Source organism: Phoxinus phoxinus (genome assembly GCF_949152265.1).
Source record: "Phoxinus phoxinus genome assembly, chromosome: 19".
NCBI classification, from domain to species: Eukaryota; Metazoa; Chordata; class Actinopteri; order Cypriniformes; family Leuciscidae; genus Phoxinus; species Phoxinus phoxinus.
In genome coordinates this window covers 12894613-12916355 of record NC_136894.1, presented here as the reverse complement: position 1 = coordinate 12916355, position 21743 = coordinate 12894613, and the positions used below count along the sequence as shown (strand labels likewise).

The 21743-nt window shown below is 38.7% G+C and overlaps 1 protein-coding gene across 2 annotated transcripts in view; it reads right to left on the bottom strand.

Moving 5' to 3' along the window:
- The window catches only part of rims3 (regulating synaptic membrane exocytosis 3), a 66115-nt gene extending 49845 nt beyond the window's left edge, over window positions 1–16270 (bottom strand). Inside the window, exon 1 of one of the 2 annotated variants that reach the window (XM_079591453.1) lies at window positions 16188–16270. In XM_079591453.1, coding sequence (XP_079447579.1) covers window positions 16188–16231 — 44 coding nt within the window. In that variant the 5' untranslated portion in view covers window positions 16232–16270. Of the gene's footprint in view, window positions 1–15681; window positions 16121–16187 lie in introns of those variants that run through there. The other variant, XM_079591454.1, reaches the window with a different exon arrangement.
- Between the last annotated feature and the right edge of the window lie 5473 nt (window positions 16271–21743).

Here is a 21743-nt window from a genome sequence, read left to right as displayed (position 1 = left end):
AAAGGCAGAAAATAGCCCTTAAACTTGCTGGTTTTCAAGACGTCAGAGGTAAAAAGTGTTAAGTGTGAAGTCACAAAACAAAACTAGATCGCAAAAAGCTAGATTAATCCCATTAGAATCTACACTAGAAGTGTACAACAACCAGTTTCGATTTTTGTTGCGCTGCAAAGTTAGCTCTAAAGCTACCTTGCAAATAATATATGTATATATCAATTAATGGTAAGGAATTCAGTTGTTACATAGTTTATTTAACAGCCATAAAGTTTCTGGATTAAGACTTTAAAACAGGTTGTCAAAACTAGTAGTAAAACTTGTAAACACAGACCATGATGCACCATGTGTGTATATGTTTGGTAGCAGCCAAATCAATCATGTCATTGTATATGGCTCTCAAACGTGAGTTTAAAAACCTGAATGTAAAAACTGGGGCATCACTCAACCCTTTTTTACTGGGGTAAAAGAACACAGGTCTCATGATGCGCTTTTAAAGTTTAACTTCTTTTAAAGGGACGATATGTAAGATTTTTGCATTAAAATATCCAAAAACCACTAGCACAGTTTTATATATTTTGTTGTAATGTGTACTTAGATTAATATCAATTGTTTCCGACAATGTTTAAATCCAGAGAAATCAGCTTTTTTAACCAGTGTAATCACGTCGCCTGTCAAATACATAATATCCGCCAATGATATCATATCTGTCAAATAAAGCAACCTATATGAGTATTAATTCAGCATTTGGAGCTATTTCATTAGTAAAAAATTAAATAATGTGAATTAAAAGTCCTTATAAAGGCAATAAAAAAAAAAAATCTAAACACATTATAAATGTTAGAAATGTATTGCTAAAACATATTACAAAGACTGTGAACTGTGTGAAGTACTGAATTGTGGAGTTAGACCGTTAAACAGTTTTTCACCATTGCGGTGTTATGGATTATTTTGGCGGGGCTAAAACGGGGGCTCAATGGCGTACTGGAGCTCCTGGACACGCCCCTAATTGATGGCGCACTGGCCCCTCCCCTAACAATATAAATAGAGTACATTCACATCAGTTTGCCGCTCAATCGCAAGTTACTGTCAGTACTAAGAGTTATTACAGCCTACAGTTTGCTAGCTATGACTTCTATTGTGCTATTGTGAAAAGCGCTATACAAATATTCTTGACTTGACTTGACTTGACTTCGTCACGGAAATGCGTACTACCTGGATGCCATCACGTACAAAACAGATCGGTGTCCTTATTTAAGCCTCGGCCTTCATCCTCCCGTCGCGCTGACAACTGGTGCCATCATCGGCAGTGCGTGCCCACCAATGAGTGTAAGTTGCAGCGCAGCCAGCGGACACGCCCCCAACGTTTGAGATTTTAAAGATTTTGATAGCTTATTTGATGTACTTGCCGGCTTTTTTTATCATTCAAATTTGGCTGGGTGGCTAATAACACCTTTTTCTGTAGTGTGACAAACTCAGAACACATAGCCTACTTAATTTTGACTTTACAGGGACTTTAAGTGATCAAACGTTACTGTAACAGAGTTTAAGTTCAGGGAGGAAAGAGGCGGGAACCGGCAAATGTTAAATGTAACTTTAATCGTAATAGGCTTAAACAACAAAACAAGCAGCCAACTGTTGCATATTAGCATGATTAAAACAGCAAGGTAAAATACCCCAGGCCTGGGGTGTATTTCCTAAAAGCATAGTTAGCCAACTATGGACGCACGTTCTGTTAAATTGAGCTTGTAACAACAGAACTTGCGGCCATAGTTGGCTTCGGGAAACGCACCCCTGGTCCTTTCTCACTGTCGTCTTTCCATGGGACACCGGTGTTGTGTATCATGCACTCACAACCTATCACTCACTTCACCGACCTCATTCCGTTCCCACGGCTCTTGGCCCTGCCCTATTTCAGGCTACAGCCACTTTAATAAAACTTAAATACATTAGCTCATCCATGATTTGGTAAATGGTAAATGGTAAATGGACTGCATTTATATAGCGCTTTCATAGACCCATGGCCACCAAAGCGCTTTACAATTTGCCTCTCATTCACCCATTCACTCATACATTCATACACCGACAGCGGTGTCAGCCATGCAAGGCGCCACTCAGCTCGTCGGGAGCAGCTGGGGTTAGGTGTCTTGCTCATGGACACCTCGACACTTGGTCCAGTGGAACCGGGGATCGAACCACCAACCTTTCAGTTTGTAGACAACCTACATGATTTCTGCTGTGAGTCCCAATCGTGATTGCTTTCCATCGGCTGGCTGTGGAGGGGAAGACAACACCTCCCATGATTCCACGCTCATTCACAGCACACCTTTGTTATTGTTTTGAATAAGCAGCCTCTAGTGGTGAAACTTTCATCCTGTGCCTTTAACTTGACAGGGTGTCATGACCGCGGCGCTCAATTGTGTGAAAATGCACTCAGTTGTGATAAAGATGTCCGTCTAGCACAAGTTTGAAAAAGCAGCACAAGTAGAACATAAAAATATGTTCTGTATGAAGTCAGGGAAAATTTGAAATATGCAACAAATGACTCGTATGAACCTTAGTTTTAAAGAGTCAATTTGGAAAGCTTCACGAAACGGCCCCACTCTCTCTCATTTCTTGTGACTTTATCTGGGTGCAAACTGAATATTGACTGTCATACAGTCTGACATTAAAGACAACTGAGATCCCATGCACAGTGTGACGTGGCTTACAGCGGTGATCATGTCCGTACAGTCTGACAAGCAACAATCATAAAGGACTGTTATAAATCTTACAATGTGCACACGGCTTAGCGTGTTGAATCAGATTCAGTGAATTGTTCAGGTTTGTTACTTAACTGACTCCCTCACTGAACTGCTAAGTGATTTTTTGGCAAATTGTGAAGTGTAGACCAACACTAATCTGACACAAACCAACATGGAAATCCATGCCGGTGTCAGAGAATTTTTTCAAAAGAGTGTTTTCACAATTTTGTAGACTTCCGCAGTCCTTTAGAAGATTTAGAAGTAGTTCAAAGGTGAAGCTACTTTGGCTCACAAAAATGACCCTCTCCAGCAAAGCTCAATCATTCTCACCATTCTCACCATGAAGGAACCCAAATCTCAGAAAAGTGAAGAGGTTGTCATTAGTCACCGGGGAAAACGGGCCGGCCCATCCATCACTGGCCCGTTAACCCACTTCTCTATCCAGGAATTTCTTAATTTGGACCTGTGCTCAACACATTATATCCTTACCGTTCTTTTTATGGGTTGGATAGATAAGATGAATTATATGGGGTGACGTTGACACAAATCTCAGCCATCTGGGCTTCTCTTGATTTAAAACCAAGACACTTCTGTCTTCACTGGAGAAGCAAAGATCATGATTTCTTGAGATGTTTTAGCTAAAGCGTTGTTTGGTCATTGAGTCCTTACTGCATTTCACTGAGCCGCCAAGCTAAGCGTGGAACACATTAGTAACCAATTAATCAAATTACAGTTAATAGAGTCAAAATCATAATTGCTTTTGGCCTTGTCAATTTCTGGGCAATGGACACATGTAATTACTGTTATTAACCATTCCACTGGATGAGGGAAAATTTTACTTATTTTATTTAAAACAAAGGATACGTTTTAAGGTTTGACGGCACAGGGAATGGTCTTTGGAGCTGTCACGAAAACATTTCACCATTGATGTACACTAGAGCTGGCCGATATGATGGTATCATATCAAGAGACGGTAGATATGTGTCAATCAAGTTCAAGTTCACTTTATTTAGCACACCGACCAAACAGCCACCGACCAAAGTGCTTTACAGAACAACCAGATTAATAACAACACATAAAAACACAAATAAGAGCAGCAAAGCTAAGCGAAACCTTAAAACAGGAGTAGCAAAGCAGTATTAAAATCAAACATGGAATGTAAAATCAGTAGATTCTGCTATACCATTTATATGACATATATCAATTATAAGTGGGTAGACATTTTTTTCTTTTCAAATTATTTACACACGAGAGCAACAAAGAAAAACGGCGGGGTGTTAAAATACAGAAGCTGCGTCCGAACCCTTAGGCAGAAGACTTGTTGCCACGATGCCCAATTAGGCAATGACTTTGCAGGCAGTGTTTGTACACAAAAGTACCTAATGAAACTGATTTTGGATAGGTGCATGTACATCTGAAGCAGCATACAGGTTTAACAGTACAACTAAACAGAGAGGGCTTTGTTTAATTATTTAATTACTACACAATACAAAATATTTAAAAAAGTGGAAAAAGTTGTATTTACACACAAAAACAACCACAACCCTCAGACGCGATTTATTTTTTAGCTCAACTGTCATGGAATCGGTTGCACAGCCTGGATTGTGGAATATCATTGGCAGTGAAGGATGCTTCTATGCTGCCTTAAAAAAACAATCAGATGAAGGCAGCAAAGTATAGACAGGATGTTGCATGATCATTGGATTCGGACGTGCCTTGTTGCCTTCCTTTCCGCAGAGGCAGCATTTTCTCTGTTCATTATTTGTTCTCGTTTATGTTTATGTGGTTTGCTAGTTTCCTATTTTTTCCCTTATTGCCCCAGAGTGTTAAGAATCTTGAGTTTGCTTTATACATCATATTGTCATGCGTTCTGCAGACCATGCGTTACAATTTAATAATGTTATATAAGTAATAATATAAGTAATAATGTTATTGTACATTATTTTATAATTGTTTATAATGTTATTTCATTTTGTTATTAGTCTTTTGTTTTTGTTATCAAATGTGAGATACACAGAGATCACATTTTGCTTTTTGTCCATCAAGCAAAATGATCCAATATATAAAAATAAAAAAAATTGATAAAGTATTTAATTAATCTGATTATCCAAAAACAGTTTTTACAACATGGTCTTTGTCACACGGTTATTTACTATAATAAATATTGGATTTCATTTCCAGACAAAAATAACGTTATGTCTATAAGTAATGTTGCAACTACATGTCAACTAACTCTCATTAGAGTATTAGTACACTGTTGGGAGGGTTAGGCTTAGTAGATTAAGTTGACATACTTGTAAAGCTACTTACAGTAGAATGTCTGTTGGGGGGCATCATAATAAAGTGTTAGCAGATATTAAGCATACAGTCTAATACTCTTCTACTACTCTAATGAGAGTAAGTTGACATGTAGTTGCAACATTACTTATATTATAGTCAATAGAATGTCAAAAGGGGACCATCAAAATAAAGTGTTACCAAAATCATGCTGTGATTTTGTTTGAATCCACCACTAATGAGAGAGGCAGAGGATGTGTGAACACCAAATTCAAACACACAGTCCTCTACATGCTGTCTGTAGGGTTTATATCATTGCACTAGCTATGCTGTGTCACGGCGCGAGTAATGCTACAGTCATGCTGACTTACACACACACGCAAAGCCTGGACAGCAACAACCCTCAACACACTCCATTAACACACCATTAGTTGTGTGTGTGAGAGAGAATCAAAAAGAGTTATGACTACAAATCTAGATGGATGCTTGCTAATTCTGTACCAACATTTAAACATCTTAAATATAGTCACATAAAATATTACACACTCAGTTAAGGCTTTAATAGAGGACTAAGTCATTTTTCCCTTACTGTAAGTTTAAACTTTAAAGAAATTAATTTCGAAATAAATAATTTATTTTTAAATGGTACTGGTCATTGCATGGAGGCAATATATTGAAATCACGTGACAAGTCAAATATTACTTGCTTTATTTCGTCATCTCTCTGACCACTGAGTTCTTGGACACCTTTTCTCAATAAATTAAATATGATTATGAGCGAATAGTTCAGTGCTTCTTATTCTGTGTTCTATATTCCACTTGAAAAGTTCAAATGTTAAATTTCATACTATGGTCCAAGTGATATGTGAAAATGATGTTCACTTTTTCATAAAAGCATGAAACTTGGTACAACATTGCAAAAACGGCTTGTGGCGGCCATTTTGCTTTCCGCCATAACGGAATTATGTATTTTGTATGATATCTCCTGAACCAAACATGATAACATGTTTTGATTGTCAAGGATTACAACGATACCATATACCAACATCATAAACTGTTCAGGTGAATAGTTAATGATGAATTCAGTGACGTTGTGAGAAGGATTACAATGAATTTACAGTCTCTGAGAAGATGCAGAATGAAATGTCAAGCATATTTTATGTACCTTTTATTTTGCATTTACTCTCTGGGGCCAGAGTTGTCTATTATGATCCCTGTGTGAGGCTGACTTCAGTGTCTATGTGGATAGCATGACAAGGCTTGTCCAATGGTGCTTCAGCCTTGACCACACAAATTATAACCACGCTGGTTATGTTCATGTTAAAGACATGACAGGCCTTTCCAAACCCAATCCAGGTGTGACGAAGGAATTTCTGGCAGGGAAATTCATTGTCACAAAGAGTCAAAAAGTGTTTTCAGCAATGGCTATAGATGAAGCGGATGTGCAAAACAATGCAAGGATGAAAAGTGAAAGGATATGGGGGGAACAGTTGGTCTGATGCAAAAGCAGGATTTCCTCTGTTGCTGGACTAGAAGTGTCTTGTCTAATTGAAGTGTTTGAGAATACCATGGAGTTCAGCAGTAAGGGTGTCTCTGTAAACAGACATCATGAACAGGCCAAGAGTGTCCAGATGAAATTCAAAATACATGTGAGTGCATTGGTTCACGTGTGTGGCGAGCAGGACTAGGCATAGGGCCGTAAGAGAACGGCGCGAGGCCGGTGGTGTGATTACTGATGATTACTGGTCTCGTATCTCTCACAGAGGAGCTTCGGAAGCATAAAAACGACGACAGTGAAGGACGAGAGGACCAGGCCTGGATTTTTTGTTTCGTTTTGTTTATGTTTTGTTATGTGTGTTCGCGGCAGTTGTCCGCGAGGGGCTGGCGCCTTTATTTTCATTTTGTATTTTTTTTATTCAAGTTGTTAAATGTTCGCCGGTTCCCGCCTCCTAACGTTGCTACATTGGTGCCAAAGCCCGGGAGGAAGGAGGGACACGCTGTCCGAGAGCCCTCGCTGCTGAGGGGGATCGCAGTGCTGAGGAGGTCGGGCAGCAAAGGAGCGATGGCTGCCCGAGGCGGTGGGGCTGGAGTGATTGAACAGCAGGAGGGACGGAGAGCTCGCTGCTGAGCTCCTGGGTCAAAGAGGGGTGACTTCCGTCTAAGAGGGAGCGGAGGAGTCGTGATGGGGATGCGGGGGACTCACTGTCGGCTGCCCTCAACCGGAGGAGCCATCGCCATTCGTCAGGCGGAGGAGCGTCGAGCCGTCCCCCAACGGATGTCCAGTACCATCACATGGCACTGCGAGTGAGTCTCTCACCTTGTTGAGGACCAAGCGGCAACCTTCTGAAGCTGGACCTAAGATAATTAGCAGACCAAGCTGTTGTGGATGCTTTTCAGGTAGCAGAGAGGATGGGCCAAGTGCAGTACAAATGGATGACAACTGGATGTTGTATGAGACTCCTATGAAGTTAACAGCTTAAAGTCCCAGACAAGACAGAAGTGGGGAAAGGGAACAATAACTAGAGTGGATGGGAAAAAAACATGTTACCAACCAACTGGAAAGCCATCCCAAGAGTGGATGAAAACAAAACAAAGCTTTTTCACTTTCTGGACAGGAACCTTGTGGAAATGTTGACTACCAAACTATTTTTTTCCACTTACAAAGTTCGATCATGTCACCCACAAGAATCAGATCAGATTGCCCCTTGCACACATGAAGAGGCAGATACAAGGATGCTACTTTTTTAAAAAGGATTTAAAAAGATCACCCTCTGCACTGTGAACACAGATGTTGTGGTTCTAGCCATTGCACATGTGTCAGAGCTGGACATTGAGGAGTTGTGGGTGGCATTGGGACTGGCAAGAACTTCAGATACATACCTATCCATGAGATTGCCAAGTCTCTGGGTCCTGCAACCAGGAGCTAGAAGGCAGCATGGGATACCTGGAATGCAGATGACATGACAACAGAAGCTTTCATGGCTCTGCCAAAGGCTCCAAAAATTATTACAGAGGAGGTTATTTTGTCTAGTTCAACCAAAAATTATTTGTAGAGGCTGAGGGGTGGAGCGGTGTACACCTCATTATACGGTGCCCGCACCACTTCGTTGCCCTCAGGAGGCCGGTCTGCCAACCCTGCCACCCTTGGTGCCTCGGGGCACAGCCATTTCCAGTGAGCGCATGAATCAAGGTCTGCAAGACTTTGCATCAGGCTCGCGCCCTCTGAGGAGGGTAAAAGAGCAGTCAAATCGCATGCTTTCAGCCACCTTGCTTCAGGTCACTGAGGATAAAAGGTCACCCGTTTAGGATAAAAGAATGCCTCATCCCCGGTTAGAACTCAAGTGGAGGATATCTGTAGGAGCCATTTATGTTTATTGTTGGCATAATATTTAATTTTGTTTGGATATATTTATATGATTATTTTGGACACTAGGTGGCAGTGATTAGATGCACATGGTTGTATATAAGGGGCATAGGTTACAGGAAGTGGTAGGCACAGGTAGGGGGAGCACACACAGTTCTCACCAGGCCACAGACCACAGATCACATGCAAACTACTGGAAACAAGTTGGCAAAGGAACTGGTATGTTCATGTACTATTTACTGCAATAAACCACAAACCTCAACTGCAATAATCTCTGGAAAACATTTGTGTGTCTGCGTTGAAACTTCACTCCTACCTGTGTATAATGGCAAAGATAGGAACAAAAGGCTAGAGGTACAGCAAAACAAAGATTGCCATTATAATATCGATAAGGCTTGAAGATCTCCTACTCTTTTAAGAGAAGAAATGGCTAGAAAGGAAAACTGTTTTTAATGTCAGAAACTTCTCTAAAATCATTTTAAGGGGCTCAAAGGGAGCCACAGATAAGCCTTCTAAAACAATAGCCAGGTCCCAAGCCGTAACCCTGGTAAGAATTGCAGGCCTTAGCCTCAGAGTGCCACGAAGCTATCTCTTTTGCTTATGAGGTCTCTTGTCAGCCTTCACCGTTGGCTATTAGAGCTAAATCTATCAGAAGTATGGCGGCCTCCAAGGCCTTCATTTCGTGTGTATCCCTTCAAGAGGTTTGTGACGTGGCGGGTTGGTTTTCTTCACTCACATTTGTATGGCTGGCTGCCCAGGTTCTCAGGTGCTTATGTCTTAGCTGTGCCACAGTTTCACATGGACAGGCACTTGTAAATACGGCGTTTGGGCATTTTCGTTACCAAAGCGTCATCGACGCAGCGTGAGTTCCCTTGAAAGGGAACGTTTCAGGTTACGACTGTAACCATAGTTCCCTGAGAGGGGAACGAGAAGCTGCATCGCACTTTCATACTTCATCCCTGTGATTGATTTGCTTCGGTTAATTGAAGCTAGCGCTGGTCATTCCAGATGTGCTTTTATCCTTTCCTGGTTGTGACGTCACCCGCCCGTGACCTTCTGTCTTGCCATTGGACTTGTCTCCACGAGAGGGCAAGTCCGTTCTTTGCGTTCTAGGGATTGAGAAACAGCCTGTTTCTATTGCCATCTTGTTTGTTTTTTATAGCTACCCTTGTTAATCTCCATGACAACAAATCACCTTCACCTGTCCCTCATTAGCCCATTGGCATCTAGTGTATTTAAACCCTCAGTTATCTTCTGATAATTGTCTTGTGTTAACGTTTCATGATGGTGTTTATCTCTGACGATTCCTGGTGTTTATTAAATGTGAGTTCATTGTTCTTCTGTGTCAAGCCTCTCTGTTTGGATTATCACATTAAGTCAGGGTGTGACAATCACACTGTTTGGATAGTTTGATGGTTATATATGGAACTGTAGACTATATAGATCTGGCTATGTGAGACTACTTTGAATTAATCCCTTTTCTTTGCATGACACATTGACATTAGAGTACAGAATGGCTCTTTTATACTTATTGTATAAGTATTCATTATATGTGTCACTGAACAGAAGAAAGACTCTCGGGAGCGCACATAAACGTCACTCAGATTAGGGCTGCACGATTTTGAGAAACAACCTAATTGCGGTTTTTCTGACAAATATTGCGATTGCGGTGCGATTTTCGATTTTTGCGTTCGATACTTTTAAGTGCATAAAACCTAAAATTATGAATAAAATGTGTTGTTACTTCGAAACAGAGGGTTAAATAAACTACATACATAGTGATTGAGGTAATGAGATTGTTTGATGCTTCGTGATTATTAAATACCTGAACCAAAATACCAAAGAATAAGAAGACATAATGGAAATTAACTTAAACACTTGGTCATTTGTTTTTAAATTCTTTAACACTGAAAAATAGAAAATTAATTCTTATTAGATTTAGATTTACAATTAGAAAAACAAAATAATTCTGTAGTCCACTGCCATTTACTGAACATGAAACTGTTATATTGCACACATTTTAAAATAAGAGTAATAATATAATAAAATAAGTAATAAAATAATAGAATTACGGTGAAAAAACGAGACAACACGGACTCATATCAACAAAAATACTAGGCCATCTTGGTTAATGTTTCAGAAAAGTTAAAATGAGAAGAGTTACAGTGTTTCCTTTAGGATTTTTTTTAGCAGTGGGGAAAGGTCTGTCCAAACAACAAACACCCCTGATGCTGAGCGTAGCCTATGCTTGCTAAATGGTACCCCTGGAGCCTGTTCCTTAAATCTGTTTACACCTATAAAATAATTTTAAAAAATGAGTGATGTGAGGGATTATTGATTGTCAAACAATCTTTTGGGTGCCCGCAGCCCGCTCGCAGTGTGAAGCGCGTGTCTGCGCTATTCTCTGACATACCCGCTCGCAGTGTGAAGCGCGTGTCTGCGATATTTATACCCGCTCGCAGTGTGAAGCGCGTATCCGCGCTATTCTCCGACTCCGACATGCCCGCTCGCGGTGTGTTTTTACGCTTGTCCGCGCTATTCTCCGACATGCCCCCTCGCGGTGTTCTTTATCAATCAACCAAAGCCGGTCGCGGGGGCGCCGCCCTCGCCATCTTTCCATTCACTTCAATTTTGCTATTTAACCGAGATATATCCAGCTGCAGACCCGCAGCACCACCAGTTTCAGAACCCCAGCGCCAGAACCCCAGCGCCAGAACCGGAAGTGAGGGGCGGAGTTATTTACAATGAGACAAGCATGTAAACGATGACAGAATTTTCACTAATTTGAAGAATGTTAACCCTTTCACACGTAAGTTTAAAATATTCTAATTGACCCCCCAGCGTGAGTTTTTCAAGGCGACCGTTATTTCGAATCTGTCACTTTATGGTTTCCAAGGTGACGCGTCACTGCTTGTCACGTGACACAGCGCAACCACAACATAGCGCTGAATGAATGATGATCTGCTTTTATGTAATTTTTCCTTTTTTATTCTAAATATTCATTACTTTAACTTACATATTTGTTGAGTCTCTTTTCTGTCTCTGCTTACTGAAAAAGGTGTATACATTTTATAAGCTACCATTGACTAAGGGGATTAGTCTACAATAAGTACAAATTAATTTAATATATATTCCTTCTGGAGATTCCCGAATGTTTTGTTCAAATATTTGACTTGCTGTATCCACATTATAATATAGGATCTACAGATGTACACTACTCTGTATTGTGAAAAGCCAGTGTCAAGGTCCAGCACACTTCTGAATGATTGGTGACAGTTTTCATAATTACTTTAACAATGGTATGTGTCACTTTACAATTATTTGAAATACCTGATTGGTAAGTGTCAATTTGTGGTGCACAAACAACATAGCCTCCTGCTTGTAGTAGGCTACCACTTTAATAAGAACATTTTACTAAAATAGCTAAATAGTTTCTATATTCTTGTATAGTTACAAATGACAGCTTAACTGTCCTATATACAAATAGAAATAAATGTGTAATCATAACAACTGTATTTACAATGTAGGTAAATACATTGTAAAAATTATTATAAAAAAAGAACCATAGTAAATATAAATGCATACAACGGACCACGATATTAAAAATATGGTGAAGCCCAATGTTTCTGTACCTTAATGTATCATTATAACATACGTATTAAGTATGACGTTTCGTGTGTAATAAAAGTATACCGTTTTGTGTCTAAGCAAATTACGCTCCAAAACGCGTTACCCGGTTTAGAACGTAAGCTCCGCACCTCACTTCCGGTTCTGGCGCTGGTGTTAGAACGTAAGCTCCGCCCCTTACTTCCGGTTCTGGCGCTGGGGTTCTGAAACTGGTGGTGCTGCGGGTCTGCAGCTGGATACTATAGATTTAACCAGAGCGAATGAGACGAGTGCGTCACGTGTGGTGTTTGTCAACGCGCCTTTGGAGAGAAGTGAAAGTGACCGCTCGGCTGGTATCGATACTTCGGGAAATTAGTATTGGTACCGTTCAGATATTTCAGTATTTTTGACAACACTAGTGTTAGCTGCTTTGCTGCTGACAGAAAGCCGGAGCACTGCATACAACCTTGTTTCCATTGCCATTTCTAATTGGCCAGCAAGCCAGGAACGCGAGATTCGACCATTTTGATTGGCTAATAGGTTTGTCACTCAAATGTCAGAGGTGGGGGAAAAAACCTCAGACTCCTGAGGTTAGGTTATTGCGGGAGTTAAAACCTCAATATCGATGCGATAAAGGTTAATCGTGCAGCCCTAACTCAGATACTTTTGATTTTCCTGGCAAAAACTTCCTAAGTCCTTCACATAAAAGTCAGTCAACAGGCTTTCACAGACAACCTAGCAAGCTGTTCACACATAAAAAACGATTCATCTCACATATAGCCCCTTTAATAATGGTAAATGAATACCATAATAATTGATTCACTTTCCTCCCTCATCCTCTTCTTCATCTAATTTTCTTATTTTGCCTGTTTTTGCAGTGAGTGATGAAGTGAATTATCTTGGTGAGTGTGAACTCTTCTTTTGGGTGAGGGAACACTGATTCATGTAAGTGCACAACAGATTTACTCTGATTTACACTTGTCTATCTCTTACATTCTCACTTTCACACTCTCTTCTTGCTCTTCGTGTTTTATATAAGACATTTGTACGTCACTGATGATTAAATCCATCTAAATTCACCCTGAAAATGCATGAGTAAGGAAATGATAGCGGGATAGAGAGGGATGCAGACAAAAAAAAAGTGTGGCAGCACTCAGCATAAGGGTTGCAGTCGACCGCAGAGTAGCTGCATATTTAATGTGCCCTTTGGTTGTGAGTTTAATCCTACCGTTATAATTCTGCAATTATTAGAGAAAGATAGTTTACCTTTTACAGTAAGGAAACAAATACATGATTTGTATTCATTGTGCACCAAAGCCTTCTGCACTCTTAGAAATTAAGATTCTTCTATGGCATCGCTGTGAAAATCATTTTTGATTCCTCAAATAACCTTTCAGTTCTTAACTTCTTAAAAGAACCACTTTTTGTCTTAATGTGAAGAACATTTTTATAATCAAGAAACATTTTGAAATAAAGAACCACTTGTGGAATGAAAAGGTTCCATTGATGTTAACGGTTCTTCATGAAACCATCAATGCCATTAATGAACCTTAACTTTTAATAGCGTATGTCATTTATAAAAGATGTATTGCAATTATATAATCTCTATTCAATTGTCTCTATAACTACACTCATTGTTTAGTAACTAATAGTCTATGTCCAAACTATAGATGCATTGGTCACAATTGTCTATTGCCAAACATAGACAAGTGCACTCACAGAGAAGAGCAGAATTTAAACATCACGGCTCATTGACAAGAACAGAAAGACACTTAACGGGATGGTTACTAAACGCCACAGAAGTAGCCTACAGCCTCAAAAAATACCAAAGAATCTAATCAGCACCTCTTTGAACCAAGCTCAACAAAAACCATAAATCACAGATTTACTGCCATCAGGAAACCGCTTGTTTCCAGGCTCAGCACACAAATAAGTATAACCTGGTAAAGAAGCACGGAATCTGGGCCCAGGAGCACCGAACGAAAAAGAATGGTTTAGTTTTCACTCTATTTCATCCTAGAGGTTCAGAAAAGGCCATGGGTTCCTTCAACACTGAATGCTTTTAGCTAGCTGTTGTACATGATGCATTATTTATGAAGTTATTTTCACCCCCTGCACATAACAAAACATACGAAACATGTGCTCTACTTCAAAATATGGATTAGAATTACAAAAACTAACATCTCTGACTTCACAAAAAAATACCATAACGATTCCCAAATTCTTCACCCCTGGGTTCATACACTGTAAAAAAAATTACATGATCAATAATGACAACATATATTTTTACATTGCTTTAACTCAGGTTAAGCCATTTTCAATTTCTTTATAAGTTATACAAGATTCAAATAATTTTAAATCAGTTCAATGTAATTTAAGTTGAAATGACTTAAACATCCAAGTTGATTGTACTTAATAATTCAAGACAGCAACTTTTTTTTAGTTTACCTGCCTTTACCATAGAATTCGAATGGCACTTCTTAGTGTTTTGATATATTAGAACACCACGTAACCACTTGTTATCCCATTTACTGGGAAATGCCTCGCATTTCTTGATAGAGCCATGATAGAGCCATCCCATTAAACTCAACATCGCCTTTGACCTAACATCAGCATGCAGGCACCAAATAGTCTGGCAGCTGTGAACAAACCTATAAATCGGATACTTTTACTGCCCTCCCGCAGCTCTCTCAAATGGATGATGTACTTAAATCAGTGAAAGGTGTAATCGGCCCTTTTCCTGTCCTTACGGCTTTCAGACACTTTATAGATTTAACAGTATCGACTTAAACATATCTCACAGGGATCAATGCTCCAGTGATATACATATACATATAGATACAGACAGCTTAAACAACAACTTGAACTGATTCGCTGTCTATTGAGTTTTACGATCTGAACAATCAACAGATCCAGCGTAAATCAATCCCATTTATCAGTTATAAGCTGTGAATGATCGACCACTGAGGAAGAGATTTCTGTTGTTAAATGTCAATGCTGGAATTCTGTTGATCTTTCATAAAAGGAAGGTCATATTTGTACTGATTCAGTGTTGTAAATATTTATTTAGAGCATGCAACAATTCCAGTACCTCTTAAACTCTCAAGGATCCTGTCGTCTGTAAGCATCTATATAAACATTGAATTGTCTATTTATTAAATAATGTCTATAAAATATATCAATTTTACTTGCTTAATGAAGAATAAAAGGTTCGTGCAAGGTTTTCAATGCACCATTTTGACTGATATTGGACATATATTATATTTTGAAGGTAACATGCAATGTTTCTTCTATAAAGTATTATTATAAACAGTGGAGGGAAATACACGCATAGCCTCTTATAAAACTTAAATATATCTAATTCAAACTAAAAATATATGTGCTGCTTAATAATACCTTAAAATAAAAAGGCATGCAGCAAAGGCATAATATAAATAATAGACCCATAGTGGCCGGAGTGAAAATAAATGCAGCAAAAGAGGTTTTGCAATATTCATGCAATGCAAAGATTATCTCTGCTTCTCAAATTCAGTTTGCAATACAATTGTTCTAACAAATGCATTCAAACAAAACATAAACGATTCATGCATAATAGCTGCCAATGATGCACTCGTTGCCTTTGCAATGCAGCTTTACCCTTATAATAATAATTCAATGCATCATGGCATCTGCGCTCGCGCGAATATATTCAAACACTTACCGGTAAACAGCGAGCAGAAAGAGGCACGGGATCGTTTCGGGCAGTCAGATAATTATGTGTTTCTGTCGTGTCGTCGCAGATAATGTCATTGTTTAGTTTGTTTTATGTTCGCGTGCCAGTGTCTGGACGGTTCTTGCATCCACAGAAGAGCGTGACAGAGCAACTGACGAGCGAGCGGCGCGCTGCTGATCCAGCCTTCTCACAGCGAGCGCGTCTCCATGGTTACACACCTGATCCGCTGGTCCCTATTGGGGCAGGTGTGTAACCATGGAGACGCGCTAGCGGTGATGAGACTGGATAAAACTCTCATCCCCAGGCGCGAGTTACACAGCATAATCAGAAGCGGTTATTAGAATTTTTTAATGAACTTACTTCTCATCAACATCAGCCCATACATCCTGACCAGACACACACAATTCCAGTAGGCTACTCTAGTTTATCTTACTTATCTTTTTTTTCTGAAAAAGGGAAAAGGGGGGGGGGATTAACGATTTGGCCTGTCTCACCTCAGAGTCTTCTCTATGGCCCTGTCCCAAATGGCACACTTCATGTGTACGGTCGAGTTTTGTGAACTTACCCCGTCCACGTGCAGCCCAATTTTTGTGAGTTTACAACAGCGCATGTGCGAGTGACTTGAGCGCTTAAAAACAAAATAGTGCGCACGCGCCGAATGCGTCTTTCCACGCTCGGCCAAAGGTTTGCGGAAAATGATCACTGTTACCATGACTGTTACCCTCTTATATACTGTCTATGCTGTTACCACAGGCTTTTCCACATTAAAAATGTGACGAAGTGCCGTAATTTAAAAAAATTTATCTACAGCATGATAATGCTAAGACATTAGTCAATCGTATTCCATTTTTTACATTTGTATACAGTTTGTAGTCAAGCCAGGGTTATTATAGCCTAACTAAAACCATTAAAAAATATTTTAATTAAATAAATAGTCAACATTTATAATTTTTGTTTAGTTTAATTTGAAGTACTAAAATAACTAAACTAAAACTTTTAAAAAACTTTAAAAACTAAAACTAAAAACTTTACATATTTAAAATAGAAAACAATAAACCTTGCAAACAAAATTACCAAAACTTTAACTAAAAAACAGAAAATATGTTTTATAGTTAATTATAGGCTATTGAATAGGCTAATTAACAAAAATAATTAAAGATCAGCCATTCAACCATGTTACCCAAATTAGGCCTATTGTACAAATTTACAATGATTTTTCTTTAATTTATGGTATTGTTAATTTATGTGTTTAAGATCACAAGAAAAACACATTATTATTATTTACATTGAGTCCAATTATTATTTGGACTCCATTCTTATATGTACATGGAGTCTCCTTATCTGGAGTGTTCTCTCTGTGCACAATACAGTGTGGGATATGTCATGATGCTGCTACACAATTGGATTAAGAGGTTTATGGATTATAAAGATCTAAATGGGCTGACAAGGCAGTGATATAGTCACCTGGAAAGTGAGTACTATTGGATTAATGGTGGCCCAGACGCTAACCTGTCAGAGAGAATTAAAGCAACAGCCTCTCTGCAGAGGTTCAGCCATGTTTGTCTTTGCTCCTGGACATGAGGAATCGTTGCTGATGCTAGTGTTAACTCGTGGAGAGGGAACAATTCCTAATTTCAATCATGCCACTCATTTTCATTAGCCTATATATTATTTTTGCAAATGTCAGGAAAAACAATAAATCCAAATACCAGAAAGATTGATATAGAGTAAGAATTCCCAGTCCCGCACTTTCAGAGCAACCATCTTCTCAGCACAACTGATATCCAGGAATAAATGTTGCAAAATCCAGGGCAGAAGGGAAGACTTTGTGACCCTGAACATAAGAAATAGTTTAGGCATTAGACTATCAGCCTAATTGTTTTACCAACATTGAGGAACATAAGTATTTTAAAGGACATTAAGATGCATTTTTATGAAGCAGTTTAAGAATATTTTTTTTTTAAATCCACAAGCAAATGTTATGTTCAGTTCAAATAGAGTTCATGGAGATATTCAGATTTATTTTTCATGTTTAATATGAATAGAACATTGAGAATAATAGTTTTTATCGTGACTTTTTGCATGCTGTACTGAATTAATGATCCCCGATGTGGTTTTGCCAGAATACCCGTCGCAGATCTGTTTATGGAAATGGGATTAGGTAGGAAACAGTGGTCGTTTCCTTGTTGCAGGCCCTCTTTAAAAAGGGGCATCTGGTTGTATCATGATGAAATTCATGTTATAATTGTGCAGCTGTGAGGTTTTGCAATGTACTTGTAGTCATATTCATAATGGCTCTGTTTTGTTTTTGATAAATCAGAAAGCTGTGAACAAACGTTTTTGTTTGCTTTGTTTTTTGAGAAATCTGTCATGAAATCAGAATGATGTAAACAAAGTTCTTTGTTTTTGATAAATCAGATTTCTGTGAACAAAAGTTTTTGTTTTGCTTTTGATAAATCAATTGCTGTTGACATTTTTGTTTTGCTTGAATTGGCTTTGTTTTTTGTTTAGTTTTGTTTGTTGTTTTAGAAATCTGTTATGAGAAATCAGAATGATGTAAACAAAAGCATTTTTTGTTTGTTTTGCTTTGCTTTCTTTTGCTTTGATCTACTTTGCTTTTCTCTGCTTGGGTTTCTCTTCATTTTGTTTTTAAAAACTAACCAGAGCTAACTGGCATCAAAATCAGTTATGAGATAATGAAAAAAAAAAAATCCCTTGTGGCCTTGTTAGAGTCATATTTGCTCTTTAATAACAGAATCACAGCACACATGTGACAGCCTAATGTCTCATTAAGGTCATGTTTTTGAATCACAATGTTTTTATTTTTTTGCATGTTGAATGCACTCCATGTCGGATAAAGACTGCAATGCATCAAACAGTCAAATAAAACCTTCCAGGCAAAACTGTTTGGATATCTTGTAACATGATTCAAAATGAGGTCAAATGTCTGCAGTGACTGCATTCTGAAACTGTTTTGCACACTCATTAAATTAATATTAAATGCTATTTTTATACTGATGATTGACTATTCTGGAGGCAAACGCTTTAGAGAGACTTGCAGCGTTTGCTGGTAAGACTTATGACTATGTAGTTTGTTAGTGGTGAATGTTGCTGAATAGACCTGAATGTAGGATCTGCAGCATAAATGTTAGATCAGCTAAATTTCACCCACATTCAGCAGCAGTTCATCTTAAGCTGCTGTACGACAGTGAGAAATCTGAGCCAGACGCCACATATACCTCCTACACACAATCAATATAGCAATTATAAGATGACAGGACCAGATTCAATATACACTAACACAGCATCTTTGTTAACAATCCCCCTGAACTGATTCAGCACCCTGCTCATCACAGCCAAAGCATCTCTTTCATTGTGGTCCATCTGCTTTTCGTGAAATAGCGCCCTCAGCTGTCAATACACCATTATGAGTCAAGTTACCATTTTGTATTCAAATAATTGTTTGAAAAAAAGTTTCAATCGTTGACATTTCTATTATTCTTACAATTTTTTTTTGACATATCATCTCTCACAACCATATTTGGTTCATCCATTCAATTATTTTAATAATTTTGGCCATTCTACCTATATATTCTTACCAGTGTCAGTTTTAGCTTTTTACTTAAAACTCTGCCTAAAAGACCGGCATCTCAGAGTCTTCTCTTCACTGTTGTTGCGGATAAAGTTGTTGTTTATTATGTACTGTTTAATGCAATTAGAGACCCTAATCTTCTTGTCCTCAAGTTGTTTAGCATCTGTGCTGTCCTCTTTGTCTATCTATCCTGATGAGATTCTGTTGGCAGGTTTTTTTTTTTTTTTTTTTTTTTTTTTTTTGCCATTTTGAAACCAAAATGAATAAAATACACTGTAATATTGTACTGCAATTTTAGTAATACTAATACTAATACTACTACTAATAATAATGATGATAATAATAACAAAAGTGTCTTGTTTCAAATGTGCACACCAGAATGATGTCCTATAGTGGAAATGAGTCTCTTATGCTCATCAAAAATACAGTAAAACAGCAACATTGTGAAATATTATAACAATTTCTAAAAAGTTTTCTTAATTTTTTTATTTTATTTAGAAATTTAGAATTTTCAGCATCTATTAATTCATTTTAATATTTTAATTTTAATAATTTATTTATACATTCTTAATTTTTAATTTTAATATTTTTGTGGAAACTTATACTTTTTTAGGATTTTTTGATAAAGACAATGTTCAAAACAACAGCATATACAGTATTTAAAATAGAAGACTTTCGTAACATTATAAATGTCTTTTTTTCTGCTGTGGTGTAAAGTATTTGAGTAAATGTACTGTAACTATCTTTTTGGCTACTTTTTAGTTTTATTGAGTATCAAAGAGTAGCAACTTTTACTCTGTACCTGACTACATTTTTGAATAAGTATATGCACTCTTTAATACATTTGTAATTTACTTTAGTACATTTGTAATGCAATAACTCATTACATTTTTCATGACACCTTTTTCTGTAGCAGTTTATTTCTGCTACAAAAGAAGTGATAAGCCATACAGGGCATTGTCTTCTTGCTCTAAAGCACAAAGCACCCTTCTCCAACAGGTTTTGGACCTCCACTGATATAGCAAGGGCCTGACGAGGGTCCTGGACCATTTTAGGATGAACCTGGTGCTCACTGGGGGTCTTCTCGAGTCTGTCAAGAATCCACTGTCAAGACCCTGAATCCCAAGTGATGGCGTGAAGCGTTTCCATGATCTCTGGTTCTCTGATTTTGCACATCCTGGTTAGATGTGTTCATGGGTAAACATATTTTGTTGACATCCCAAAAATTTAGCCATATCCCTACCCCTAAACTAATCCTATACCCATAAGTTATTCCTAATATCAGAGAGAAATGATAGATGAATAACACTGTTGTAGAGCACCTAACCCTTATTTGTTGTTGACTAATGTTGACATAAACTGTAAACTTGGTTGATTGGAATGCTGTTCAAGGATCAACAAAGATGTTGAACATTTTTCACATTGGGAATCAGGTTCTCCTGTGCAGTCAGTGCAGGGTAGTTCACACTGCTCCCAATATGTTGAGATCGGGATTCTACTGCCCGTGCCCTGCGTTCGAGAGCCTCCTGAGCAGCTGGACCAAAAACCTGACCGAGCACTAGAGGTAATTGATGAAGGTTGTTACGGCATGCAGCTTTGACTCAGCTAGCCGTCTGGCCTACGCAATAATCCCAAGAGCCTTTCCACTGGAGAAAGCAACCGATCCCAAGGCCTGTAGAGAAGCATCAAGTTCTGATGCAGGATTCTTTGATGCTGTTGTAGACATGTAGAATGTAGTGCCAGCAGCTGATGAGCCATTGAGATGATTCAACCCTGACACAGAGTTATAAATATGAACCTATAAAGTCATCAGTACACCTGCATAATGGGGCAGCAGAGCTCCTGTTTCAGGGCTTCATCTGAAGATACTACTAGGGAAGAAATACATGGATCTACAGGAGGCATACTGAGCCCATTCTCCTTGGCTTCAGCCATTGCCGCTAGTGTAACGAAACGTGGAGAAGACCATTTCGCTAAAGTCAGGATATCTAGCAATGGCCATTTTGATTGTGTCCCGCAGTGAGAACACTACTGAAGACCCAGCACATTGAAGACCTGAGCCCTCATCCCTAAGAGTGTTGAGTCTGAGAAAACAAACATGAAGTCTCCTCCAAAGGTGTAAAATGACCCTGCTCACGAGCAATTAATGAATCCGATGTTGCTAGAGACAGCGTGTCCAGTTCCTCCCTGGAACATTCAGTTGCTGGTTCAAACCAGAGGAATGAGGAGGTAGATACGGATCCCCTCATTTCTTCATTTAAGTTCTGAGTGGCAGAAGGAAATTATATTGCCAACAGAGATTGAATGCCCAGCACAGCATTAGATAGTTCCGCCACCTGGTGCGATAGTGTTGTAGAGGTGGTCCGTTTCTTCCTTATAATGTAAAATTATCATTCAATCTCCAACAATGTATCTGATCAGTTTGTTCTCATTACAGACTGTGACCTTCACGCAGTCG